Source organism: Prionailurus viverrinus, chromosome E2 (genome assembly GCF_022837055.1).
Source record: "Prionailurus viverrinus isolate Anna chromosome E2, UM_Priviv_1.0, whole genome shotgun sequence".
In the NCBI taxonomy this organism is placed as follows: Eukaryota; Metazoa; Chordata; class Mammalia; order Carnivora; family Felidae; genus Prionailurus; species Prionailurus viverrinus.
Window position 1 is genome coordinate 48673052 of NC_062575.1, and position 26005 is coordinate 48699056.

Below are 26005 nucleotides of genomic sequence, written 5' to 3' on the forward strand. Positions count from 1 at the left end.
CCTCCCTGCACCTCAGTTTCTCTACTGGGCTAATGGTGAAACCATCTTCTAACGCTTCATCACATCACAGTCTTTCTCTGCCATTTAAACTGGGGGCTACTGTCATCTCCATTTTATGGATGGGGCAACTGAGGCTCAGAGAGGGCAAGTTGATCAGCTTGGATGAAGCAGGACTGGAACCCAGGCCTTTCAGAGTCCAGTGTTAACCAGAGCATGATGGGCAGATTGATCTTATCAGCTGTATCCCCACTAAGAGACCATTGGTCAAATATGTTTTGGAGACAATGACTTCTTGACTCCTTTTTAATTTTGCATATCATGAACGTTTGCTGAGTTCCCATTCTGTATATGGTATGTGCTAGAGAGAGCAGTGGCCATACCAGCCTCAGCCCTGTTTGGGTGGAGATCCCAGTCCAGCGGGGGAAACAATGGATAGTGATGACCCAAAATGACCAAAGAAGTCTGAGGGGCTTGGGATCTCAGGGGGTGGGTGGGGGAAAAAGGCAGCATAATGTCCAAAGGCTTGAAGGCACCAGTTTGGATTTTTCTCTGGCTAAAACTCAAAGGAGAGGTTCTGTCCTCCAGCAGACATGTTCCAAGTACCTATGGTGTACAAGGCAAGCATCTGAGAGAGGTAGCTGAAGAAGTGAACAGGGGCCTGGCATCTCAGGCTAAGAGGTGGAGGCTCCTCCAGCCAAAACCAAGCTGGTCCCTGGGAGAGGGCGTCCCCAGTTCCATTGGGTCTTTTGGCCTCCCCCTCCCAGGAAGGCCACCCTGGCTGACATTGTGGAGCAGCTGCAGGAGAAAGAAGCAGGCCCAGGGCTCCCTGTTGGGGTAAGTTGAGCCTCAGGATGGGTGGGGGTATGGGGAACCCTCTCCTCCCAGCAGGAGTCAGAAACACCAATGCCTAGCCCTGCTTCCTGCCTCCCCCTCCCCATCTGAACCCTGCAGAGATTCTCACGGGGTGATGGAAAGGGCCCCCAGATGCCTCCCACAAACTGAAAATCTCTCCTTAAGAAAGATAAGGCCACCAACCTAAGGAGACTCCTACTCCCCTCTACACACAGGCAGACTCCACACTCTTCCCACATCTGTCCTAGACTTTCTCTACCCCGGTGGGGGGTTCACATATCCTCACAGACAGCCACACACACACACAGAAGTCCCAGATTCCTCCTACAGACAGCCGGGACATCAACGTGCCTGCACACCCACCTCCAAAGAGCTAGTGCTTTCCTCCCTAAGATCGAGAGCGATTACAAACCCAGGAGTCCTGACAGTCTCACTCCCGACACCGATGGGGCCCCTAAAAGTTGGGTCTCCAGCCCTGAGGCCCTCCCATACTCGCCTCCAAGACAGATGGGACCCCCAGACTCGTGAGTCCCCCAGGCAGATGGCTCCAACACCCCCCCTATGGACAGCACCCCTCTTCCCCCTCCCTCCACACAGCCGTCGCTGCCTCAGCCTCGTGAGCTTCCCCCAGGCCGCCTGCCCAACGGGCTTGAGCCGCCCGAGCGGACACCTCGGCCGGACCGGCCGCGGGCACGGGACCGGCCCAAGCCGCGACGGCGGCCGCGGCCCAGAGAGGGTGGTGAGGGCGGGGGAAGCCGGCGCTCGCGCTCCGCCCCGGCCCAGGGCGGCTCCGCCCCCGCGCCTCCGCCACCGCCCACTCACACAGTGCAGCACGAGGGCTTCCTGCTGCGCAAGCGCGAGCTCGACGCTAACCGCAAGTCGTCCAACCGGTGAGCGTGTGGGCGGGGTTTTGGAAGGCGGGTCCCCAGCTCAGAGTGTCCAATAAATGAATAGATGGGCCTGGGGGTGGTACTAAACTTCCTGGAGTCCTACGGGTGGCGGGGGTAGGCGGGGCCTGAAGAGGGGCGGGGCTCCAAGGACTCGAATCTTTGAATTGGAGGAACGGGACTTAGTGTTTAGTTCGGTGGCCAAGGGGGTGGAGCTTAGGTGGGGAGCTGGACCGTAAAGGAAGAAAATATTCCAAATGTAAATACATTGCCACCCAAACTCATAGCAACCAACTCAGGAGCTAACTATAGAGCTAATGGCAAATTGGATTTGGGGTCTAGTCTACAGGGTTCCAATGGTTTGTAAGGTGAAGCTTGGAGAGGTCATCCAACCTCTCAATGAATGGGGTGGATCCATCCTCGAAGTTTCAAATTGTTGCCGGGGTGGATGGAGAGGTCTGAAAAGGGACAGAGCCCAAGCTCTGAGGTCTGAGGTAGGGGGCACATGCAGATGTCTAAATAGCGACTTACTCTTGGAGTTCAGCTCATGTTTGTCCAACCCTTTTTTTGTCCAACTGTGAGGCAGAATCTGGGGAGAGGTGGCCAGCGAACAGAGTGAGGCCTAGACCCAAGATGTGAAAAGAGCAAAACAGGTTGAGGTTTTGCCTTGAGGCAGTCTTTTTTCCTCGTAGTGAGGCGAAGGTGGGAATAAAGGGGCACCTTCTGTGTATTTCACTCAAGAGACTTCCTTCTCCTTTGAGGCTTTGGCCGAATAGGAGATAGGCATTTCTCATACCAGACACAAGATGCAGAGATCTCCTTTCAGGGGATTCCATGGTGGGTGAAGGAGTCGGCAAGGAACACGCCCAAGCAAAGGCTTATGGAGAAGACAGCTTAAGTCTTGCCTTCAGGAAATTCAGTATGGGAGGGGATATGGAAGGGCAGGCCCAGCAGGGGTCAGCATAAGGCTTGGAACTGAGAGTCTTAGAGTCTCCCCTCAGCTCAGGAACATCCATAAGGAAGAGCACCCCAGACACATGGCCCAGCTAAGGCAAAGGCCCAAGAAGAAGGAAGGCTCAGGTGTTTTCAGCCATGAAAGGTATTAATGAAGAGTTCCCAGGCAGAGTGCTGTGACTCTGCCTTGAGCCCCATATCGTCACCCCAGGTCTTGGGTGAGCCTGTACTGCGTTCTCAGCAAGGGGGAGCTGGGCTTCTACAAGGACGCCAAGGGTCCGGCGTCTGGGGGCACACACGGCGGGGAGCCACTGCTCAGCCTGCACAAGGCCACCAGCGAGGTGGCTAGTGACTACAAGAAAAAGAAGCACGTCTTCAAGCTCCAGTGAGCCCCCCAATGGGCAAGGGGGAGGGATCCAAGGCCCGACTCCCCTCCTCCCCCCAGCAATACCCTGCTTCCCTGGAGGATAGTTGGTGGATGGGTGGGCCGGGCCCCTGCCCCAGATTCCCCAAGTTCTGTGTCCCCTTCCTACAGGACCCAGGATGGCAGCGAGTTTTTGCTCCAGGCTAAAGATGAGGTGAGATCTGGTCCTTTCTCTCCCCTCTCTGGACCTCAGGAGCAACCTGGCTGGCTAGTTTCTGGCCCAGAGTGATGCAACTGTGAGCCAGAAACACAAGCCAGAGTCACCAGGCTATGATGGGAAAGCCTATTGACAGTGAGAGCCCAGAGGAAGTTCCTAACCTAAGGAGGGGGGGAGGGGAGGCAGGGACCTGGAGGGCTGCCTGGAAGCCCCAGGACAAAGTCCAACCTCCTTGCCTTGGCCCCTGAAGCACCACTGGAAAGATAAAAGATGGGAGTTAGTGAAAAAATGGGATGATACAGGCAGAGAAGAACCAGAGGTGCAGAAATACAAAGCATTAACTGAGCTGGTGGAGGGTTCAAGGAGGAAGGATCCCAGAAAGGTTCCCAGGGGTTGGATCTCACAGAGAATTGTGGGCCATTTGGAGGGGGTTGGAGTTTGTCCTAAGGGCATTGGGAAGCCATGGCAGAGTTTGAGCAAGATTGGGGGGGTAGAGGTTACAGTGATGTCTAAGAAAGATCCTTTGGCAACAATGTGCAGGGTAGACTGGCGAGAGGGCGAGAGGGAGAGAGGAGGTGTGGAGCCCAGGAGGCAACCAGGACAGGCACCCACATGTGAGGGCACAAGGCTGGCCCCCAGCCGGACTGTGGGGAGGGGAGGAGGGGGTGGAAGAGAGTGAACAATGGGACTGAGGCTAAGGGGAGAGGAGCAGGCATGGAGATGGTTTAAAGAGATGTTGAAAATAATGCTCATCATCTCATTCATTCTTACCAGAGGCTCTGGGGTAGGCCTGTATTCTCTCCCTGCCAATTTACTTTTAACATGGAGATGAAAACAGTTTTCCATTCTAGGGTTCTTATGAGAACTAAGTTGATACATACAGAGTACTTACATGGCCTGGTAAAGGTCAGTGCTCTATAAATGTCGCTGATGTTATCATTGTTTGTGTTGTTGTTTATCTCTATAGTGGGTGTTAGATATAATCCTATTGCTTAGGATTAAGTGAATTAATCCACCGAAGCACTTACAACAGAGCCTGGCACATCTTGAAGTGCTATGCGACGGTTTGCATTATTGTTATCACCCCCATTTAATAGACTGGAAAACGGAAGTTCAGAGGGCAGTCCGATTCCAGGCTCATCTATTACTCAGTCTGCCTTCTTCCAAATCCGGACTCTGTGCCCTGTCTCTCTCCCCCAGGAGGAGATGAACGGCTGGCTGGAGGCTGTGGCCGCTTCAGTGGGAGAACACGCCGAGATCGCCCGCTGGGGGCAGACACTACCTACCACGTCCTCCACGGATGAGGGCAACCCCAAGCGGGAGGCAGGGGAGCGCAGGGCCAGTGGGCGCCGGAAGTGACTTCCCACCCCCTGGGCCTGACCCATCCCCGCCCCTTCTCTCCGCACTGTGGGCACAAAGACACTTTCTCTTCCGCAGGGGCGGGAGCCCCTAGTTCCACCAACACTGCGGACGCGCCAAGATGGGCACTGGAAAGGAGGGGACTTCTGCACTCCAGGAAGTGGTGGGGGGATTGCTGCCCCTATAGCCATATCTCGGCCCCTTCCTGCTCGCCACCCCACCCCAGGTGCTGGGGCTCCATTATTTTTATGCAATAACTGAGTTGGGAGGGGCGGGTAAGGGGCCAGTTGAGCCAAGCCCCCTGCCCCGATCCCCAGATCCTGCCCCAAGAAGCTGGGGTGGTAGGGGCGATAATTCCTGCCCCCCTCTCCGCCCTAGGGATGGGCATGGGGCCGCTGGTGAGGTCCCCTGGACCATCCAGGGTGCTAGGGGGTGGGGAGGGGACGTCTCCTCCCCGCCTTTACCTCACTTCCAATGCTGCCTTGATCTCTGTCTGGGAAGGAGGAGTGAAGGGGCCTTAGCCCCTGCACTCCGCCGTCTCAGAGCCATGCGGTTAATTCCTGACTTAGTTTATTTTTGCAAAACGTCGACCTCCTCCTCCCCCGCCCCGCATCCGCGAAGGCTTTTAATGGGAGGGGCGTCAAAGCTCAAAACTGTCTTCCTCTCTCCTCCCCCCTCCAGCTGTAAATGCCGCTACGTGAGGGGAGGGGCGAGGGGAAGCCCTCCCCCCTGCATGCTTCTGGCAGAAGCACCTCCCTAGGGAGTGGGGGAACCGGGTTGTGGGCAGCCCCCATAGCCACCTGGAGGAGCCGCTGGGGCCCAGGGGTGTGGGGCGGTGTGGCAGGCGCACACTGTATGTACCTATAATAAATACTTTGGCTTTGACGGTCTATGCTGGTTTGTTCGCGTTTCATGGGCTGCGCCTGAGAGGGGGTGCGGGGGGAGGGGAATGGAGGGTGGCGCGGGGAGAGACTGTGGCTGCAGAGAACATTTAGATGTCCCCTTGATGTGAACTAACTTCGGGGTCTAAACACACGTCCCCGACGAAGCACCTAGATTCCATTCTTAAAATGAGAACCATTCCTAGAGGAATGTTTTGCTAGCCCTTGTAACTAAACTTCCCCAAAACAGCCTTGCGGTGCGCCCCGTCCAGCACAGGAAAGGCGGGTCCCTTTAAGGAGGCGGAGAATTTAACTGCGACGGGTGAGCGCTGTGTCCAATCGCCCGTGGCTCTGGGAGTCTCCAGGCCAATGAGCAGGCAGCGGGGGGCGGGACCCGAGTGTAGACCCGGAAGCGGGTGCTGGCCGGCCGGCTCGCCCGGGGGCCATGGCAGCCGCGGCACCTGCAGCAGAAGGGGTCCCGAGTCGGGGGCCTCCGGGCGAGGTGATTCATCTGAACGTGGGAGGCAAGAGGTGAGTGTAGGAGATTCCTGAGGCCCCCACCTCGGGGACCGGGAACGGGGTGGGAGTACCGCCTCTCTCTGGGGGAATCCCTGTCCATCAAGGATTGCTCCGCCCCCTGCTGAAAGCGCGAGTGCTCGGACTGGCGCCCGGGATGGCGGTGGGGTAAGGAGCTACATTCCTTCCCTCCTTCCATCCTTCCATCCCCTACTGTGCGCTCACTTTCCCCGCTTAGGTTCAGTACCTCTCGCCAGACTCTCACCTGGATCCCAGACTCCTTCTTCTCCAGGTGATCGGGAGAGAGAGTTTGGGTCGGGTGGTGGGGGGCAGGACGAGAGGGTATGGGAAAACCTATTGCCCCACTCACCCTCCCCACCCCCCACCCCCTTCACACACACACACCCTTGCCCTTTACACCTACTCTGCATCCCCTCCCTACAGTCTTCTCAGCGGACGCATCTCTACACTGAAAGATGAGACTGGAGCTGTGAGTAGGGCAAGAGCTGAAACGGGGCAGCGGGTAGGAGGAGGGACAGGAGCCCCACTCAGCCCCGTGTTTTGTCCCATCCATCCTCTGCCCCCCTTCCCGCAGATCTTCATCGACAGGGACCCCACCGTCTTCGCCCCCATCCTCAACTTCCTGCGCACCAAAGAGTTGGACCCCAGGTTTGCATGGGGATAAAGGGACCCCACTGTCTTCAACTTCTTCCCTTCAGAATGTTCACCTAAGCTCTTTGATCATATTTAAATCGTGTCCTTAGAATTTACCCCAAACACCACACACGCACATTTTCACTGCCCATATATAACATCACTCCTTAGAGTCTTGATCCAGTCAAAATTTGCTACTTCTTGGGATTCTTTGTACAGTTTTGAAAACTTCCTCCTTAGAATTCTCCACTCACTCCCATTTCCCAGACTCTGACCCCTAGTCAATTCTACTACCCAGGGGTGTCCACGGTTCCAGCCTCCTCCACGAAGCCCAGTTCTATGGGCTCACTCCTCTGGGTAAGTGGGGCCCCATGAGCATCCTCACTGCATAGAAAACAAGCCCCAGCTCTCAAGATGCTCCCTCTTCCCCTCTCTTGAAAGAAGTTTGGGTTAGAGCCAAGAGCACTGGATTTGGTCCTGGATCTGGGGGATGGGGGTGGAGAATGAGATTGGTGAGGGGGTTAGAATCTGCCTCAGTACCCCACAAGTCCCAGCATGGAGTTATTCTGCTTCAGTTCGACGCCTGCAGCTGCGGGAGGAGTTGGACCGATCTTCCTGTGGAAATGTTCTCTTCAACGGTTACCTGCCTCCACCAGGTGGGCACAGCTAAGGGATGGAGGGGAGGGAGGGTGGACTAAAGACTACATTTCCCATAAGGTCACAGCCCTTGCTGTGAGCCCTGTGCTTACCTGTGCTGTGAGCCCTGAGACATGATGGGAGTTTTAGCCTTATATCAGAGGCTGGACTGATGCTTGGAAAGGAAGTAGGAACTCACTTCCAGTGAGGCAGTGGGCCAGCTAGTCCCCTGAGGCTAGGATTTATGTTCTGGAGCCTGATGGGGGTTATAGTCCACATTTGATTTCCCTGTGAGGAAGCTTAGAAGAAATAAAATAAAACATTTTGCACGGAGGTAGAAATATTAAGGGGAATTATTGACCGTAATCTCCATGGGCCCTTAGATCAGCAACCCCACTAGCCATGGAAGATATGCCTCAGTGGTTACTGGAAACCCAGCATGGGGCTCAAACTTGATCTCAAACCCCGAGATCAAGAGTCACCTACTCAGGGCACTTGGGTGGCTCAGTCGGTGAAGCATCCGACTCTTGATTTTGACTCAAGTCATGATCTCATGGTTTGTGAGTTCAAGCCCCACATCAGGCTGGCTGCTGTCAGCATGGAGCCTGCTTTGGATCCTCTGTACCCCTCTCTGTCTGCCCCTCCTCTCCTTGCTCTCTCTCTCTCTCTCTCTCAAAAATAATTAAAATAAACATATATAAAATAAGAGTTGCATACCCTTCCAACTGGACTAGCCAGGCACCCCATAAAGAAGTCATTTTAAGTAGAAGCTTTAGGGGCACCTGGGTGGCTCAGTCAGTTGAGTGTCCGACTTTGACTTATGTCATGATCTTGCGGTTTGTGAGTTCGAACCCCGCGTTGGGCTCTGTGCTGACAGTGTAGAGCCTGCTTGGGATTCTTTCTCTCTCCCTCTCTCTGTTCCTCCCTCACTTGTGCTCTCTCTCTCTCTCTCTCTCAAAAAATAAATAAATAAACTTAAAAAAATAAATAGAAGCTTTCTATCACTGCCTTCATACCATAAATAAGTAAATGTGAAAACGAAACCCTGAAATAACAGTTGTGATGCTACTGCCTGCCAAAGAAATTGGCTTCCATTTCTTTCTTTTCTTTTTTTAATGTTTTATTTATTTTAGAGAGAGAGAGCGAGAAGTGGGAGCCAGGGAGGGACAGAGGGGGTGAGCACCGAAGATCCCAAGCGGGCTCTGCGCTGACAGACTGTGAGGTCATGACCTGAGTCACCCAGGCGCCCCTAGGCTTCCATTTCTTTTCTTTTCTTTTTTTTTTTTTTTTTAACATTTATTTATTTTTGAGACAGAGAGAGACAGAGCATGAACGGGGGAGGGTCAGAGAGAGGGAGACACAGAATCCGAAACAGGCTCCAGGCTCTGAGCTGTCAGCACAGAGCCTGACGCGGGGCTCGAACTCACGGACCGCGAGATCATGACCTGAGGTGCAGTCGGCCGCTTAACCGACTGAGCCACCCAGGAGCCCCTAGGCTTCCATTTCTTAAAACAGAAGATTAGCAAATACTGAAAAGATAGCACTGTTATGGTAGCACCAAACTGATTCGGCCCTTGTGATGTGCTCAAAGGAACAGAAAAGGCAGTAACTTGCTGGGTGATTCCGCGTCCTTTCGTGCCACATCCCCACACCACCGAGAATCTTTTCGCCGGGACACTATGCCCCCACGTGTGGGGAAGTCGGCTTCTGGCGCATTTGAAACGCTTGCTACGTGGCAATTATTACAGCTATTGTCACTCTGCTCCTTCTCCCCGCCACAGTGTTCCCAGTGAAGCGGCGGAACCGGCACAGCCTGGTGGGGCCCCAGCAGTCAGGGGGACGCCCAGCCCCCGTTCGACGGAGCAACACGATGCCCCCCAACCTGGGCAATGCAGGGCTGCTGGGCCGAGTGCTGGATGAGAGGGCCCCTCCCTCCCCATCGGGTATGTTTCTGTCTCCTGGGAGACTGGGGCAGCCAGTGGGGTCCCTGCGACCCTGCCCTGATCCCTGCTCTTCCCCCCCAAGGGCCACCAGAGGAGCCGGGGATCGTGCGCCTGGTGTGTGGACACCACAACTGGATCGCTGTGGCCTATACCCAGTTTCTTGTCTGCTATAGGTGCTCGGGGAGGGTGGTGGCCGGAGGCTCAAGCCCTGTTGATGGGGAGGGCTTGCGGTGAGCGTTGATGATATCCCCCAATCCTCCAGGCTAAAAGAAGCCTCTGGCTGGCAGCTGGTGTTTTCCAGTCCCCGCCTGGACTGGCCCATCGAGCGACTGGCACTCACAGCCCGGGTGCTCGGTGGGGCTTTGGGTGAACATGATAAGATGGTGGCAGCGGCTACAGGCAGCGAGATCCTGCTGTGGGCTCTGCAGGCAGAAGGCGGGGGCTCCGAGATAGGTATGGCACCGGGACTTTTCCAGAACCCTCTGCCCTTTAGAATTATGCTTCACCCTGTGGTCTGTTAGGATTCTCTTCCACCCCGTTGGAATTCTCTGGCCTGTTAACCCACTCTGTAAGTTCTTACACCCATAGGGATTCTTTGCATTATTAAGATGCTCCAACCCTTTAGAATTCCGTATCCTGTTTGGATTTCTTGGCTTGTAGAAAAATCCACCCACGTCCAGAATTCCCTGCCCTGTTAGACCTCCATGCCAGGGGAATCCCAGAGCCGGCTAGAGTCTATGTTCCCATTAGACATCTCTGTTTGCTTTTTTTTTTTTTTTAATGTTTTATTTATTTTTGAGAGAGAGGGGGGGGGGAGGGGCAGAGAGAGAGGGAGACAGAATCCGAAGCAGGCTCCAGGATCTGAGCGGTCAGCATAGAGCCCAATGCAGCCCTCGAACTCACAATGTGAGATCATGACCTGAGCCGAAGTTGGTCGCTCAACCGTCGGAGCCACCCAGGCGCCCATCGGTTTGCCTTATTGAAAACTGCAACCATGTTAGAGTTCCACACCCTGTCAGGAATCTGGCCTGTGTAATCCTCTGTAATTCCTGCTGGAATCCTCTAGCCTATAAAGATTCTGTGGCCCCACCGAATCCGCTGGCCCTTGGAGTTCTTCCTGGCCCACTGAGCGACTGGCTTCTCCCCCAGTCCTCCTCCTTCTCCCCCAGGAAGCCGGGTCCTGGCTGAGTGCTCCTTGCCTTCTGCAGGAGTCTTCCATCTGGGGGTGCCCGTGGAGGCCTTATTCTTCGTTGGGAACCAGCTCATCGCCACGAGCCACACGGGGCGCATCGGGGTTTGGAACGCCGTCACCAAGCACTGGCAGGTCAGAGGGGTGGCCGGCCTGGCTGCCTCTTTCCCAGGCGTCCAGTCTGCACGGACCCAGGGAGGGGTTCCTTCCTGCCCCAGCCCAACTGGAGACAGCCGGAGAACCCAGCAGCGGGCCAGATCCTGGTGGGGGTGCTGGGGTGATAAAGGCCTAAGGAGGAGGAGTCAGGGAGGCCTTTCTGGAAGAGGGGCCGCTGAGCTGACAGGGAAGATGGTGGGTTTGCAAAGGAGGAGAGCGGGTTCTCCAGGCACTGGATGGGGGAGCAGGTGAGTGAAGATGCCGTAGGAGACAGACGTGCACACATCTGTCGTTCCCTCCCAAGCCATGTGCAAAACATAAAGAAAAATATACCTATGGTATTGCTTTCTCCTGTAAAGTATGTTTGGGAGAGAGAGACAGAAAAGCAGAGAAAGGAGAGAGAGAAAGAGGGGGGGAGACAGGCAAAAAGCAATAGAGGAAGTCAGAAAGAGGTGATGGAGAGAGGGAAGGGTGGGCAGAGTGAAGCCGGGACTGGAAGGCGGTGGTGCTGAAGGGATGTAGAGAGACAGACAGAAATAAATAGTAAAAGCCAGCAATATGGGGTCAAAGAGAGGCCAAGAGGCAGAAGCGCTGACCCGGAGACTTCCAGAGACAGAGAGACGCAGATGGAGATAGAACTAGAGCCGGTGAGGCTGGAGAGAAGTGGGCCTAGAAACCCCGGGTAGGTTCTGGAAGCGGGCAGGGGAGCGCCCTGAGGGGTGCCGTGGAGGCGGAGGCAGGGAGGACCTCCCGGCCACAGCCGGTCCTGCCTGCCCCCAGGTCCAGGAGGTGCAGCCCATCACCAGCTACGACGCAGCGGGCTCCTTCCTCCTCCTGGGCTGTGACAACGGCTCTATCTACTACGTGGGTGAGCAGCAGCTGGTACCCCGCGTGCCCGAGAACGTCCCCGGGAAGGCAGGGGGCGGGGCTGAGCACCTTGAACGAGCCCACGCTGCTCTCCCCGCCCGCCCCAGATGTGCAGAAGTTTCCCCTGCGCATGAAGGACAACGACCTCCTTGTCAGTGAGCTCTACCGGGACCCGGCAGAGGACGGAGTCACGGCCCTCAGCGTCTACCTCACCCCCAAGACCAGTAAGCTATGACCGGCTCCCCCTATCCCCCCCCCCCCCCCCAACCCCGCTGCCAGCAGCCCCAGCCCACAGCCGCCTCCCCACCACTGTGTAGCATGACCCCGTGAGATTTACTGGGAGGAGAAAAGATTCAACTCTCACTTAGTCATTCAACAAACACCGGGCACCGCTTGTATGTAAGCTGTGGCAGGTCTCTCCATCCAGGGCCAGACTTGGCCACGAGCAGTTCGTCTTTGTGTTTCTTTTCCGCCTCTGCAATGAGGACACGATGTTTCCACGCTCATAAAACAAAGAGGGTGCGTGTTTTACGGCGGACGAAACCGAGTTCTCTCACTTGGGGACAGTTTTTTTGATTTGGTTTCTTGGCTTTAAATGCAGAAAATTAGGCTAGGTTTTTTTTTTTTTTAATTATCGTTTACTTAGAAAATTATTTATTAGAGAGAGAAAGAGCGCACGCAGTCAAGCAGGAGAGGGGCACAGGGAGAGAGAGAAAAAAATTTTTTTTTAATATTTATTTATTTCTGGGGAGGAGCAGAGAGAGGGAGGCACAGAATCTGAAGCAGGCTGCAGGCTCCAGGCTCTGAGCTGTCGGTGCAGAGCCAGACGCAGGGCTCGATCCCAGGACGGTGAGATCATGACCTGAGCCAAAGTCAGATGCTTAACCAGCTGAGCCAGCCAGGCGCCCCTCTATTTTTCTGTCTGTCCCCTCTCTTATTAGCTCCGTCTCTCTCTGCCTTACTTTCTGTCCCTGCTCCTCTCTTTCTCTGATCTCTCCCTCTGTCTCTCCCTTTCTGACATCTCACTGCCTTATTATCTCTGTCTGCCCCTCTCTCCTTGCTTTCTGACTCTATCTCTGTCCTTCTCTTTCTCTCTGCCGTGGTTTCTGTCTCCCTGTGACCCGGTCGCTGTCTTCATCCTCGGCCCCTCACCAGGTGACAGCGGGAACTGGATCGAGATTGCCTATGGCACCAGCTCAGGGGGTGTGCGGGTCATTGTGCAGCACCCCGAGACCGTGGGCTCCGGGCCTCAGCTCTTCCAGACCTTCACCGTGCACCGCAGCCCCGTCACCAAGATCATGCTCTCGGAGAAGCACCTCATCTCAGGTGGGCCTCACTGGGCTGCCCCAACTGCCCATCTCCTCACAGGAGGATGGCCCGGAGGGGAGCATGAAACCAGGGGGTGGGACCTCCGGGGGGCGGAGGGAATTTTAACCTGGAACAGTAATTGCAGAAGTGAGAGAATAGTGTAAGGGGACCCATCTAAGCAAGAGTGAGAAATTCATCAATTCAGAAAACATTGGTTGAGCACCTACTGTGTGCCAGGCCCAGGGGATACAGTGATGGACAAGACAGGCCAAGTGCCCACCCTTAGGGAGCTGATGTTCTGCGGGAAGGCAGATGACAAATAAATAAATCAGAATATAAGTCACCAACAGGCAACGATGAAGACCATGGATAAAAACAAAAGTTGTGTGAGTGGCTTGAGAGTGTTGGGGTCACTGAGGAAGGAGCTTTGAGCAAAACCAAGGAAATAAGCAGTCCTCAGTGGGGACAAACATTCTAGCAGAGGGAACAGGCATTGCAAGGGCTCTGAGCCAGGAGGATGATAGATGTGTCTGAGGAAGCAGAGTGGGCAAGGGACAGTAGGACCTTGTAAGCCATGAAGATGACTTTGTCCTTGCCCTTGACTGGGTAGGTATCATGGGAAAGAGGGTTGTGAGCAGAGGAGGGCCATGATCTGACACAGTTATTCACAGGGACTCTCTGGCTATGCGTCGGGGCAGGACAGGAGCAGGAGTCCCGGGAGGAGGCTGCTGCCATGGACAGGACCAGGGTGGGGACAGTGACAGGGTTAGATGAGATCAGGCTCTGGAACAATTTTAGAGGAAGAACCAAGAGGATTTTTGACCATTTGGGAGTTCTGGGGAAGAGCGAATTCTCTGAAAGGGAAGAATCCAGAGGGGCCCGAATCCTGACACCTTTGAAAAGGGTCATCCTGGGGCTCGGGAAGGTTGGGCCGTGGTGATGACAGCTGGCCTGACCGGCTGTTGCCCCTGTGCTCTGACAACAGTCTGTGCCGACAACAACCACGTGCGCACGTGGTCCGTGACTCGCTTCCGGGGCATGATTTCCACCCAGCCCGGCTCCACCCCACTCGCTTCCTTCAAGATCCTGGCACTGGAGTCGGCCGACGGGCATGGTGGCTGCAGCGCTGGCAATGACATTGGTGCCTACTAGCCCCTGGTCCCCCATCCCATGCACCCTGCCTGACCCCCATTGGCCTCCACTGGCTCCTTCCCTGACCCCCTGTAGACCTCTCCTGACCCACCCAGCTGACCTGGCTGCCACCTGACCCCTGTCAATCTCCATTTACTCCCAGCTGCCCCCGTTGAATTCTGTTACCCCGTTGATTCCTGCTGACCGCCACCTGACCCGGGACCCCCACCCCACAGCCCTGAGCTCCACTGACTGACCCTCAGCCCTCTCTGACCCCGCCCGATTCCAGAAAGCTGGGGATGGGGACAAGGGGGCAGAGCCTTAGGGTCTGGAGTCCCAGGGAGCCCAGCTGGCCCTGACTCCCCCCACCATCCTGGCCCAGGCCCCTACGGCGAGCGGGACGACCAGCAAGTGTTCATTCAGAAGGTGGTGCCAACCGCCAGCCAGCTCTTTGTGCGTCTTTCCTCCACTGGCCAGCGGTGAGGACCGTCCCATCGAACGGGGAGGGTGGTCGGGGGAGAGGGCAGGACACCAGCTGGGTCACAGAGTCCAAAAGGGGGTCCTAGCCAAGGAACGCCTGAAGGAGCAAAGGCTGGGAGGGGGCACGAGGCCTGGTCCTGGGTTTGGGGGCTGGAGGAATTCAAGGTGTGACATGTGTGGGTAGCGGTGAGGCTGGGGAAGCCCCAGGTGCCTGTGCCGGACCTCACGCAGGTCACTCGGCGTGGTCAGAGCCCGGGATCGGGGCAGGAGGCACAGGTGGGGGGTGCCAGGGACAGGGGGAGGGGCACAGGCAGCTGTAGGAGCCCAGAGGAGGTGCTTGCTCCAGTCTGGGGAGGGGGCCTGTGAGGGTTTTCGTGAGGACCTTGGAGATAAACAGCAATGAGCAGAAGAAAGGAGGGGCAGGGGTGCGCCAGGCTGAAGGAACAGCGTGGGTGAAGGCTGGGAATGGACAGCCAGTGAGGTGCACGTGGTCTGGGGGCCGGACCTCCGTACAGGCAGCTGAGGGGCACGGAGGAGCTGAGATTGGCCCGGGCTGCTGGGGAGCCGTGACCACCATGGGGGTTGGACTGGAGGTAGGACAGGAGTCCGAGAGTCCAGGGAAGAGGCTGGGACAGGTGGCGACAGGAGCCGGCAGGGCTTGACCAGGGCCAGACAGGAGGGGAGGAGGGGGCCCTGGAGGCTGAAGGGATGGGGCAGGGGGTTGGAAGCTGGTGATAGGAGGGGAGGGAGGCCCCCAGGATGACAAGCCTTCTCTGAGTCAGGAACCACCAGGGAGAGCAGCAGATTTGGGGAAGAATCCCCATGGGGATGTGGGTGATGCTGGACAGGAGCCATCCCAGAGGCCGCTGCACCCCGAGAGTACATGGGGGAAGGGGAAAGAAGCCTGGGGTGGTGGTTGGAGAGGCAGCGACTAAAGCCATAATGGTGGGGACTGTGGCCCGGGAAGGGGTGTACAGGTGAGGAGAGGGACCGGGGCCGGGGTGACCCCCCTCTCCCTTCCGTGTCAGGGTGTGCTCGGTGCGCTCGGTGGACGGCTCCCCCACCACCGCCTTCACGGTGCTCGAGTGTGAGGGCTCGCGGCGGCTCGGCTCTCGGCCCCGGCGCTACCTGCTTACCGGCCAGGCCAATGGCAGCCTGGCCATGTGGGACCTGACCACCGCCATGGACGGCCTCGGCCAGGCCCCCGGTACTCCCTATACCTGGCCTCCATGCCGGCCCCTGTCCACAACCTCCTTTGCCAGTCTCCCTCCCCAGGCTCTTGCCCTCTGACCCCTTTCCTCTGCCTTTGAACCCCAGCTCGCCCTCACTTCTCCACCCTCTCGTAGCTTCTGACCCCTAGCCTTTGACCTCTGCGTTTTTCCTCCTATCCTGACCTCAAGCCTTGCGTGTGACCTCTGTCCCTTGCCCAGTGGCCCCTGTCTTGCCCCCCCAGCAGGTGGGCTGACCGAGGAAGAGCTGATGGAGCAGCTGGAGCAATGTGAGCTGGCGCCACTGGCTTCCTCTCGGAGCTCTCTCCCCAGCCCCTCCCCTCGCACCTCTCTGACCAGGTAGACTGAACTCCACTTTCCCTTCTGTGCAATGGGGGAGGGGCGGGGGAGGTGGGGGGAGCTGCCTCCCTGCCCATGATGACCCTCACTGACCCTCATCACCGCCCCCCAGTCTCCACTCAGCCTCCCTGTCTGGCCGCCTTGGGAGCCTGAGCCCCCCCCAGGCTGAGGCCCAGCGCCGCGGGGGAGGCAGCTTCGTGGAACGCTGCCAGGAGCTGGTGCGGAGTGGGCCAGAGTCCCGACGGCCCCCGACACCAGCGCCTCGGCCCTCCACGGGTCTCGGGGCTCCCCTTGCACCCCCCAAGGTGAAGCTCAATGAGACTTCCTTCTGAACACAGCTCCCATGGTGCCTTTGGATACCCAGGTCCTGGGCGGGGGACGGGGTGGGGTGGGGTGGCAGGGCTCAGGTGCCTCCCTGCTTCCTGTCAGAGCCCTGGGTTCAGGGCCAGGGCTTCCTTGGAATGGTCGTTGTTACTAGGCCCCCACTGCCCCCCCTTTTCTGGAGCCAAAGTCGCCCTCCCCTAATAAAGTTGTCACTGCCAACACCTTGCTGACATTCTTAGAGGGTTTGGGGACCCCCAGGGAAAGGGTGGGAGAGATGTGAGGACCAGCCAGATGTCTGGCTGTAGATTTAGGAACATCTGTCTCTCTTGGTTTAAGCAAAGAAGGGGAATGTAATGGTTTACATCTGGCTTCAGGCATAGTTGGATCCAGGGATTCAGATACTCGTCCAGAACGTCTTTCCATCTATTTGGTTTTGCTCTCCTCTGGGATGCATGATACTCAGGTTTTCCCCTCTCGGTGCCAAGATGACTCCAGGTACCTCCTTAGCAACTTGTTTTTTTTTCTAGCAACAGCAACAAATCACACGACTGATTCTTATTGACTTGAATTTAGTCAGACGGCCATCCCTGAACCAGCCACTATGGCCGGTGTGGTGGAGGCCTTCCACGGTTCCAGGGGTCATGTGCCCTCACAGGCCAGGAGGTTGACAGATTGGAGGAGGAGTTCCTGAAAGGTGAATCAGGGTACTATTACCACAAGCAAGGACGACTGGCCACAGGTCAACAGAAACACAGATGTCAGCTATGTGATTGCCACATCCTGAACATTTGTACCCTAAGCATCGCCATCACAAACACCTTTCCCACATCCCTTTCCTGCCCATGCCAGAGAGGTTATGAGGGACAGGTTCAGCTCACTCTAGCTTAATATCCTTGAGATTTTCCCCTAAATAATACCTGTTCCCATGGCAACTTCTCAGGAAAGATTTGTGCATCTTTTCCTTGAGCCAACGAAGAGGAAAGAAAGTGGGGCAGACTGGGAACAAGGATTTTAGAATATGCTGATTTCCCTTGAAAAGGGAAATTAGTTCTGGAATGCCAGAGTTTCTGTAACATAGTGGAGAAGGGTCCAGAGTGTTAGGGAATCTAGAACACAGGGATATTCTAGAGTGCTAGCAGATGAACAGTATTGGGATCCCCCCGCCCTGCATTTCAGAGAATCCACACAACAGAAGTTGCTTGACCAAAGGACCTGGAAGTCAATGGTTCTAGAACAGGGGAGTGTTGTAGAATGCCTATGATTCTACACTTGCCTGCCAGAGATTTGGAGATGCTGAGAATTATAGGAAACAGCAATGTGGAGTACTAGGAAATCTAGAGCATAGGGTATTCTGGAATGTCAGCTCTTCTGGATCGCTAGAGGGTTTGTTTGCATTCCAAGAAACCCATAATGGCAAGGGCCTCTGGATTGTCAGGGGATCTAGAACATGAACAGAGATGAATGATTCAAAAACATGAGTGTTTTGGAATACCTGTGAACCTCAAACTTTAGAAATATTTTTGCATGCCAAGGCATTCAGAACCCTAGGGAATGTTTGAATGTTAGAAAGTCTAGAACATAGGAGGAGGGGTTGTGAATTCAGGGAATCTAGAATGTGGGATGTTTTATAATGCTCACAGGTCTAGAATACTGAGATAGTTTTTCCTTGCCAGGGAATCTGGAACACGTTGTGTTTCTGGATTGCTGGTGATTCTAGAACTGAGAGAGAAAATGTAAGAAAATCTGGAACACTAAAGAGATTTGTCTGTCTGTTAATACCAGGGATAAAACCCAGCGTGTGAGCACACGATGGGAGGAAGCTTCTGGAATGCCACAGCACCAGAACTCAGGGATTCTGAAGGGTTGAGATCAGATCAGGATCCAAGGGATGACATAGAAACGACCCCCGGAGATAGTGGCACTGATGGGGAAGGATTGGGAGCTGGGGACTCCAAATTCAGGGGGGATGGGAAGCCAACGCCATCCCCGGAAGTTGTAGTGGTGAGCCAGAGGCTGTTGCCTAGCAACGAGCATTGAAGATGCCCCGGATCCCAGGCAGAAGGGAGAAATTTCAGCAGCGCCCCCAGCAAATGCTCCAGCCACAGGGTAGGAGGTGAGGAGGAGGGCAACGGAGGGGGGCATGGGGGGCCAGGACATGCTGTCCTGCAGGGCCATGTTAACAGGGATTGTGGGGGCTTCCCCAAAACAGGGACACGGAACACATTCAGTGGGCAGTCAGGCACTCCCTCATCATGCTAAGACAGCCCACGAATGTCCCTGAGTGTCATCGTTACTGCTCTAAGGGGCTGCGTGCCCCTGGATGGTGGGTGGGCCTGGATTTCTGGGTGTCCGTGTGGGATGGAGGTGTGGATTGCTGTAGGTGGCAGTAACAGTGTGAGCGGGGCTATGTGAGTTACCCGGTGCTCACTGTAACAGGGGAGGGTGAAAGGGTCGCCCCTCCACTGGAAGGAGCAGGAATGGGGATGAGGACAAAGCTGGATAGGTTGATGTTCTCAGCCTAGGGTGGGCCCTCTGCTCAGGGAAGGTGGCCTAGTATCCTGTGTGGGTGGAGCCTGTGATCCACTGGGGGCGGAGCTAGCGATCCAGAACTGGAAACTAAAAGGCTCAAAAACCCCCGGGAGGGATGGGGCCTGGAACCTCGGAGGCGGGGCAAATATGAAAGGGGTGGGGCTTGGGATCCTAAGCATGGGGCTGCACCGGAATTCGCTATGGGAAGGGCAGTGGCCTTAAATTCAGACCGGAAGGGGACAAGTAGGGAGCCGGGGGTCGGAAACTCAGGGGGCGGTGCCTTTGGGAGAAGAGAGGCGGGGCAAATTTCGAGGAGGGGGGAAAAGGGTGGGGCCTTGAGTTTAAAATGAAGTAAAGGGGCTGGGCTTGTGACCTACGGAGATGGGAAACCATAAGCAAAGCTTGGAGCCTGGACCTCCCTAAAGAGAGTGCAGATAGGGCCTAAGGCCCTCTGAGGCTTGGGGTCCCCAGAAAGGGAGGGGACTAGAATTCTCTAAAGAGAGAGTCTGTAATTCTGGCAGTGGGAGGGGTGCTGTTGGGAATCTTTAAAGGTTCAGGATAGGGAAGGGGAGTCTGGTACCCCCCTAGGGGCAGCTGCGGAGAGGGGTGTAAGGAGGAGAACAGTTCTCTAGGAGCCCCTTGGAAGCCAAGTCTGTGGGTCAGGGGCAGAGACTCGGTCCTGTGATGGACAGAGGCTACAACCTTCCGAGGAACGAGATTCTGCTTGTTGGACCCGGAACCCCAGCAGCACAGGGCCTTGAGAAGGGGAAACCCTTTGGGAAGGTGCAGGGTGGGCCTGGGGCCACAGAGCGGTCGGACCTGGGGCCTACTGCAGGATTAGCACTACCCCCCACCCAGAATCCTGAACCTCTAGTGTGAGAAGTGGACACCTATGGGGGCTTCCAGCGTTTACACCAGTCAGGGAGCAAATTCTGATCAAATTCTCCCACTACTGTGAGCGAAGGATGAGGCCTGAGTCTAATTTAAGGGACTGCCCACTGCCTATGCGTCCCTCCCAACCGTGGTGGGGAGGGGGGTCCCAGCACCTCCGCTCTTGGGCTCTCCTTCACAAGTTGGTACCCGACTCCCGATTTCGCCTCCAGCACTGAGAACTCCAGGCCCCAGCGACCCCCGCCCGGCACCTGTCCCGCTAGCCCCTCCCCTGCCGCCTTCCGATTGGCCGCGCGGACAGCGCCCCCTGGCGGCACCGGGCTCTGATTGGCGGGAAGTTCGCAGCCGCGGCTAAGACTGTGGAGAAAATGAGTCGGCCTCGGGCGGGGGCGGGGGGCGGGGCCGCGCCGAGCCGGACCCGCTGGACAGACGGCCCGCCTGGAGCGGGACTCCACGCCGGACACGATGCGGCGGCCTGGCCCCAGCGGCCGCCGCCCCCTCCTGCTGGTGCTGCTGCTGCCACTCTTCGCAGCCGCCGCCTCCGCCACCAGCCCCAGCCCCAGCGAGGCCGTCGAGGTTGCGGGGATCCCGGGCCGCCAGGCCGGGTAAGCCCCGCTGCGGCCCCTTCTTCCTTGTGCCCCCTCCATCCAATAAGTCTGGTGGTCCGTGAGGACCAGGACTTGCGGATTTAGGGGAATACGAACCCAGTGCTTCAGGGTAGGGATGAAAGAGCCAGAGCTCTTGGATTTGTTAGGGCCCTCTACTTTGCAGGGGTTAGAATCCGGGGAGTACTGAGATTTTGAGGCGAGGGAGTCCCCGCCGGTGTGATAGATGGATGTAGCCCCAGGGAATTCCAGGGTTGTTTTTTGGTTTTTGTTTGTTTGTTTTTTTTTTTTTTTCCGGAGAAGGGTCCCAGTTTATATGGGAATAGGGCTTTGAGTTTTCCTAAGATGATAGATGGGTGGGGCCCCCCAGCTAGGATGGGGTTCCCCAAGCTTCTTGGGCGCTTAAGGAGGAGTATGGGAGGTTATGAAGGGATTCTATGGTGGAGTTGAGATGTCCTGATTTTCTGGGGTTTGGGAACGACTGGATTAATTAAAGGGACCCTTGGGTTTTCCTAGTGACTTAGGAAGACGTGGACTTCGAGCCTGATGGCGGAGGGGCTTGCAAGGGGTTGTGCGGAGGGGGTTCCTCAGATTTCCTGAGGGTTGGGGATGCTCTTGTTTCCTAGAAAGAGGATCCCGGGCTTGAATGAGGTACCAGTGATTTCGCGGCAAAAGATCCAAAACTTCCTATAGATGCCGGGGTTATAGCCACCCTTCCTGTCTACGGGTGACGAGATCGAAGGAAGCAGTCTGCCTAGTACCCCCACCCCCCGCCCTGCGGCCCAGCGCTCCGTTACAAAGGCCCCGGGCTCTGCTCCCGCCTCGGTCTCTGCGAATGCGTTTAGTAACCCGAGCCGCGCCGGGGGCGGGGCCGGGAAGGGGTTAACGCAGAGAAAAGGCGGGAGGGATAACAGCAAGATCTGGGGTCCCGGAGGCTCCCATTCGGGCGGCCTCCTTCCCCACTGAGCCCCACCCGTCTGGAAAGAGTCATTGAGCCCGACGTCCCCTTCACAGCATCTCCCCACTGCCCTTCTCTCGGGGCCAGAGCACGCGTCCTCGTCCCTCGTCCCCCTTAGCCTGGGGATAATGGATTTGTCTGGGGGGCCCCTTGGTTGCGACGCACTTGCGCTGGAGCTGAAGACTCCGCTACTCAGAATCTGAGACCCACTGAGCGGGGGATTTCTCAAAGAACTCCTTCCTCCTGGTCAGGCGGGAAACTGAGGCCCAAAGACAAGGAGATGCTGGCTCCAGGACACAGCGCGTGGAAGCGCAGGAACGGTCTAGAACTCGGACCTTGGGATTCCCAGTTCTGGGCTGTGGCTCCTTCTGTATCCCCCTCCTCCTCCTCCTCAGCACCCCGCTGGACCCACAGTCAAAAAGAGGACCTCCCTCCCCAGCCGCTGAGGCCTGTGGAAGTGGCGCCACCTGCTGGCCATGCTCGGGATGATGGCTGAGTCAAGGACAGAGATGTGCGGGAGGGCGGGGTTCTAGATTCCCAGGCAGTACGGGCTTGGCAGTGAACTTAAAGATCCACTTTGCGTCATTTAAAAAAAAAAATTAAAAAATTAAGGCTTTAAAATGTCCTTACCAATAAGACTTTACCACTAAACACTTGAGAAAACAAATTAAAGTAGGGTTGCTGCGACTTTCATGCGCGGAGAATCTAAGCCATTTTGCCTCCCACTGTGCAGATGGGGAAGCAGGCATCCAGCGCAGTGCCACAAATTAATTAAACATCGATTTCGAGTTGCTCTCAAGCCTTCTCTTGACTTTCCCTCCCCTACCCACCGTTGCCCTCTTTGGGCAGTTTGAGAGGGTTAGGGGTCTGAGTGACTTCCACCCCTGTTTACAGCGTGGCTGCTTGTCGGTGCTGCCCAGGCCAGTCGCCCAAGAGAAGTCGCTGCGTCAGAGGTGGGTTCTTCTAGGTGGGGTATAGGCAGGGAGTGAAAGGGGGTAAGAGCAGAGGTGTCAGCCGCTCCCTTCCCCACCTCTCATCCCAGCCGGAATGCTGGATGCACTTGGTGGAAAGACTTGGTCCCTTCCTTCTCCACTAAGTCCCTGGCTGTCTCCAAAGCCTCCTGCAGGGTCCAGAGCTGCCCGCCTGAAAAGTGTGCAGGCCCTCAGCAGTGCCTGACCCCAGTGCCCCAGGTGCTGCCGAGCCCCAGCCCCAGCGCGAGGAAGAGACAGGTGTCCCTCAACTGGCAGCCACTGACGTGAGTGTGCAATCCCTCCCCTACCAGATGCTCAGGAGCTCCCGGCTCCCCGCCACCAGCCACCATTCCCGGCACACGTTTCTTTCTGCTCCCTGCATCTCTTTTCCTTTGGTCTCTCTCTGCCTCTCCCTGGCGACTTGGATCTGTGCTTCTATTTCTCCTTTTCGTGCCTATCGAAGTCTCTGTGTCTTTCAGTCTCCATCTCTCTGCCCCTGTCCCCATGTCCCTCTCTCTGTATTTGCTCTTTCCATCTCTGTCTCTTTCTGTTTCTCTCATTACCTGTCCCTTGCCCTCTCTGTCTCTCTGCGACTCTCTCTTTCTGCCTCTGTCTCTGTCTTCTTTGCTCTCTTTCTCTTCCTTCCTCATCTCTGTTTCTCCCCAAGCCTGCGAAGAACGTACAAGGTCTGGTCCCCGGAAAGGGATAGGGGTGGGGGGTGGGCAGAGCTGTTACTGGGAGATCTCGTGGCTCGAAAGGCCCGTTCCAGCTAGGGTTGGGTCGTGGGGAAAGGGGGTGTCAGTCTAACCGTGTTGACAGCGCCTCTGCCCTCTTCTATCCAGGCTTCAGGAGGCCCGAGCTCTGTTGAGACGAAGGCGGCCCCGTGGGCCAGGGGGCCGGGCACTGCTGAGAAGGAGGCCCCCACAGCGCGCCCCTGCCGGCCAGACCCGGGGTAAGAACATCCGCCCTTCCTCTGCCGGGGGGCAGGGGGGTGGGTTCCGGGCCAGATAAAGCCGTCTGGTTCCCACGGTCCAGCCGCCGCCTAGCTGCCCCCCGTTGTAGCTCAGCCCCCCAGGACACGGACCCTCTAGGGACCCTGGCGTCCGGCCGTGCGAGGTGAGCCCGGGACAGGACCAGACGCCGGCCAGAGGCGCTGACCCGCGGGGGTGGGGCCGGGAAGCCAGGCGTCCGGGCTCCCTGCGGCCGAAGAGGGGGGCGCTGTCCCGGCAGAGAGCGCAGCCCAACTAGCCCAGACAACAAAAGCGATTGTGCGGGTTGGCGCCTGCCCGGTCACCGAATGCCCAAAATTGCGGGGCGGCTGGGAGCCAAAGGCCTCCCCCTACTTCCACGACCCTCCCCCTGCCCTCCTCCCACTCCAGCTCTCGGCCCCTGGGCTAGCACAACCGTCCTCTAAAGTCCCCCTCCTGTTGTGGCCTTCAGCCCAGATGTGTCCCCTTCTCCCTAAAGTCTTCCAGATGTGGGCATCCAGCCAGATGTGAGGACCCCCGCCCACAGCCTCAATCCACCGTTTGCTCTTTCTTACCCATTCTGACTTCTCCTACCAGGTGTGGGGTGCTGGCCAGATGTGGCTGCATCCCCAAACGTGCCCCCCAGCGTCCTGCCCACCATCCAGACCCTCAATTCTTTCATGTGCCCAGGTGCACCGACCCTTCTCCTCTCCCCCAGATGTGCCACCTGGCTGCCCAGATGTGCCATGACAGCCCCCTATCCAGATGAAGCCTCTTTCTCTGGGTCTAGGGCGGAGAATCAGCCTGTACCGGCCTCCCCAAATGTGGCCCCCACTCCTCTTTCCTCTTTATGGATTCGGCCCTGTCTAGGGGGAAACCGGCCCGCCCCCACCTGTTCCCTTCCCCGCCGCTCCCCTGCGGGCCCCATTCACTTGTTGGTGCGAGGCGGGGGCAGACGGGGCGCCCCCTCCCCCCTGCGAGTCTAGCGCCCAGCCTGCGCGCCTCTGGCTACGCGCCCAGCCCCACGCGCCCCCGCGCGGCCGCCGGGGAGGGAGTGGTGGGGAGGGGGGGGCCTGAGCGGGGGCGCGGCCGCCCTCCCCCGCAGGCGGGCGGGCGCGGCCGGGCCCCTCGGGCGGGCTGGGGCGGCGGCGCGGCGGAGCGCGGCGCTGCAGCCATGGCGGGCGGCGCGCGGGTGTCGCTATTGGTGCTGCTGGCGCTGCTCGGGCCGCAGCCCGTGCCGGGCCGGCCCCGAGAGCGCCTCCGCGTGCGCTTCACCCCCGCCGTGTGCGGCCTGCGCTGCGTCCATGGGCCCACCGGCTCCCGCTGTACCCCGACCTGCGCGCCCCGCAACACCACCAGCGTGGACAGCGGCGCGCCCGGCGGGGCGGCCCCGGGGGGACCCGGCTTCCGCGCCTGTGAGTGCGGGGTGGTGGTCCCGAGGGAGGGGTTCCCAGGGGGAGGAGGATCCCCGGGGACGGGAGAGACAGTTCCCCCAGGAGAGGGAGCCCAGATTCTGTGTACGGTAGTGTTGGGGAATCCCTGGGGTATTAAGGAAGGGAGACTTAAATTCCTGGCTTTTGGGGTTGAGTCCTGAGGGTCCCGATTTTGCAAAGCAATGAGGGTTCGCAGGGACCTGTGGCGTCCCACGTGAGGGGACTGGGGCAGGCTTTCATGCCTTTGAGTCAAAGTGGGGGATACCAGAATTGAGGAGCCTGGGAGCTTTGGGGAAGGGGGCCCCAATGCTGAGACTGTAAGGAGTCCTTGGAGACTAAGGGAGAGTTTCAGGGCCCCGAGGGGTGTCCCAGTTTCTTTATCTTTGGTTGGGAGGGGTTAGGAAAGGATGCGAATGCCTGTGAGGAGGGGGGTTGGGGTGAAGAAAGTTGATCGGCAGAGCTGAGGGGGACAGGGTCCCTAGACGGAGGGTCTCTGCGGGACTCTGAGTTGCAAGGGTCGCACGTGGGAGAGAAACCCAGATAGGAGGCCTAGGGGAAGGGGCGCCCCCTGGGGGCAGAGGGGACAGGAGGGCGCGCACCAGGCACCCCTACAGATAGGGAGCCCCCCGCAGGGTTCAGGTGAGGTGGGGAGGGCGGGTCACCTGTTGGCCCCAGGGTGCAGGGATGGGCGGGCTCTCTGGGTCGCGGCCTACCTGCCCCCAACCCCAGAGGCCCTCTGGAGTGGGGAGTGGGGGCCCCTGGCTCTGAGAACTCGCCCAGCCTGGCCCCTAGCCAATCCAGCCCTGGCCGGCGTGAGCTCATCTCCCGCCTGAGCCCCCGCCCGCTGCCACTCCCTCCCTCCTCCCCTTCCTCCCTCCTGCCTACACTCCCTCCCGGCCCAGCCCCAACGCGCCCGTGCCAGGCGCCGTGCCCAGGCGGGTGCCAAGCCCCTGGAGGCACAAGAGGGGCATGTGAAGGGGGGCTGACCTCGGCAGGACCCCAGTGTCCTCAGCTCCTTATTCCTCCAGAGGCGTGGGGCATGGAGTTGGCCGTGCCCATGTAGCAACACGTCCTGGGTGTGGGAGCCCCAAGGGAGCTGGGTGGGGGGCCAGCATTCAGACCAAGAGAAGGCGGAGAAATGCCCGAGGAGGCTGGGAAATGCCCTGAGACCTAGCTGGATTACCATGCCTGCCAGCAGAGACCCTTGCTATTTTGGAATCTTGATTCCTAGTTAAGCCTCTCTGGCTACTCAATTAAGGACCCTTATTAGGACACTCTGGAGTCCTGCCTGGCCTGACTCTCCTAACTAGGGGAGCCCAGAGTCTCAGCCTTCAGACCCTAAGCCTCCTCCCCACCCCTATCAA

The 26005-nt window shown here is 57.6% G+C and overlaps 3 protein-coding genes across 6 annotated transcripts in view; all 3 read left to right on the plus strand.

Annotated features, from left to right (window-relative positions):
* SPTBN4 (spectrin beta, non-erythrocytic 4) overlaps positions 1 to 5502 on the plus strand; it is a 77124-nt gene extending 71622 nt beyond the window's left edge. The window contains exons 32-36 of the mRNA XM_047835521.1: positions 765 to 834; positions 1450 to 1742; positions 2905 to 3078; positions 3229 to 3271; positions 4475 to 5502. Coding sequence (XP_047691477.1) covers positions 765 to 834; positions 1450 to 1742; positions 2905 to 3078; positions 3229 to 3271; positions 4475 to 4633 — 739 coding nt within the window. The 3' untranslated portion in view covers positions 4634 to 5502. The remainder of the gene's footprint in view (positions 1 to 764; positions 835 to 1449; positions 1743 to 2904; positions 3079 to 3228; positions 3272 to 4474) is intronic.
* A 413-nt stretch (positions 5503 to 5915) lies between these two features.
* Positions 5916 to 16507, plus strand: SHKBP1 (SH3KBP1 binding protein 1). 3 transcript variants are annotated; one of them, XM_047837013.1, is made up of 18 exons: positions 5916 to 6045; positions 6269 to 6322; positions 6475 to 6520; positions 6626 to 6699; positions 6983 to 7041; positions 7260 to 7340; positions 9102 to 9263; positions 9346 to 9436; positions 9526 to 9716; positions 10472 to 10587; positions 11389 to 11476; positions 11583 to 11699; positions 12631 to 12801; positions 13769 to 13924; positions 14297 to 14393; positions 15423 to 15601; positions 15848 to 15962; positions 16075 to 16507. In XM_047837013.1, exons 1-18 carry the CDS (start codon positions 5960 to 5962, stop codon positions 16292 to 16294), a joined length of 2103 nt encoding a protein of 700 aa, XP_047692969.1. In that variant the 5' UTR covers positions 5916 to 5959; the 3' UTR covers positions 16295 to 16507. The 3 variants fall into 3 exon arrangements, with proteins under 3 accessions (XP_047692969.1, XP_047692970.1, XP_047692968.1); XM_047837014.1 differs by having other exon boundaries at positions 15851 to 15962; XM_047837012.1 differs by having other exon boundaries at positions 6475 to 6699.
* A 3649-nt stretch (positions 16508 to 20156) lies between these two features.
* LTBP4 (latent transforming growth factor beta binding protein 4) overlaps positions 20157 to 26005 on the plus strand; it is a 29281-nt gene continuing 23432 nt past the window's right edge. Inside the window, exons 1-4 of one of the 2 annotated variants that reach the window (XM_047836119.1) lie at positions 20157 to 20311; positions 22164 to 22222; positions 22386 to 22524; positions 23083 to 23192. In XM_047836119.1, coding sequence (XP_047692075.1) covers positions 20172 to 20311; positions 22164 to 22222; positions 22386 to 22524; positions 23083 to 23192 — 448 coding nt within the window. In that variant the 5' untranslated portion in view covers positions 20157 to 20171. Of the gene's footprint in view, positions 20312 to 22163; positions 22223 to 22385; positions 22525 to 23082; positions 23193 to 24345; positions 24624 to 26005 lie in introns of those variants that run through there. The other variant, XM_047836120.1, reaches the window with a different exon arrangement.

Coding starts and splice junctions, on each gene's coding strand:
- SHKBP1 (XM_047837012.1), top strand. CDS start 5,960: ATGGCAGCCGCGGCACCTGCAGCAGAAGGGGTCCCGAGTCGGGGGCCT. Junction 6,700..6,982: donor ACCAAAGAGTTGGACCCCAG/GTTTGCATGGGG, acceptor TCTACTACCCAG/GGGTGTCCACGGTTCCAGCC. Junction 10,588..11,388: donor CCGTCACCAAGCACTGGCAG/GTCAGAGGGGTG, acceptor GCCTGCCCCCAG/GTCCAGGAGGTGCAGCCCAT.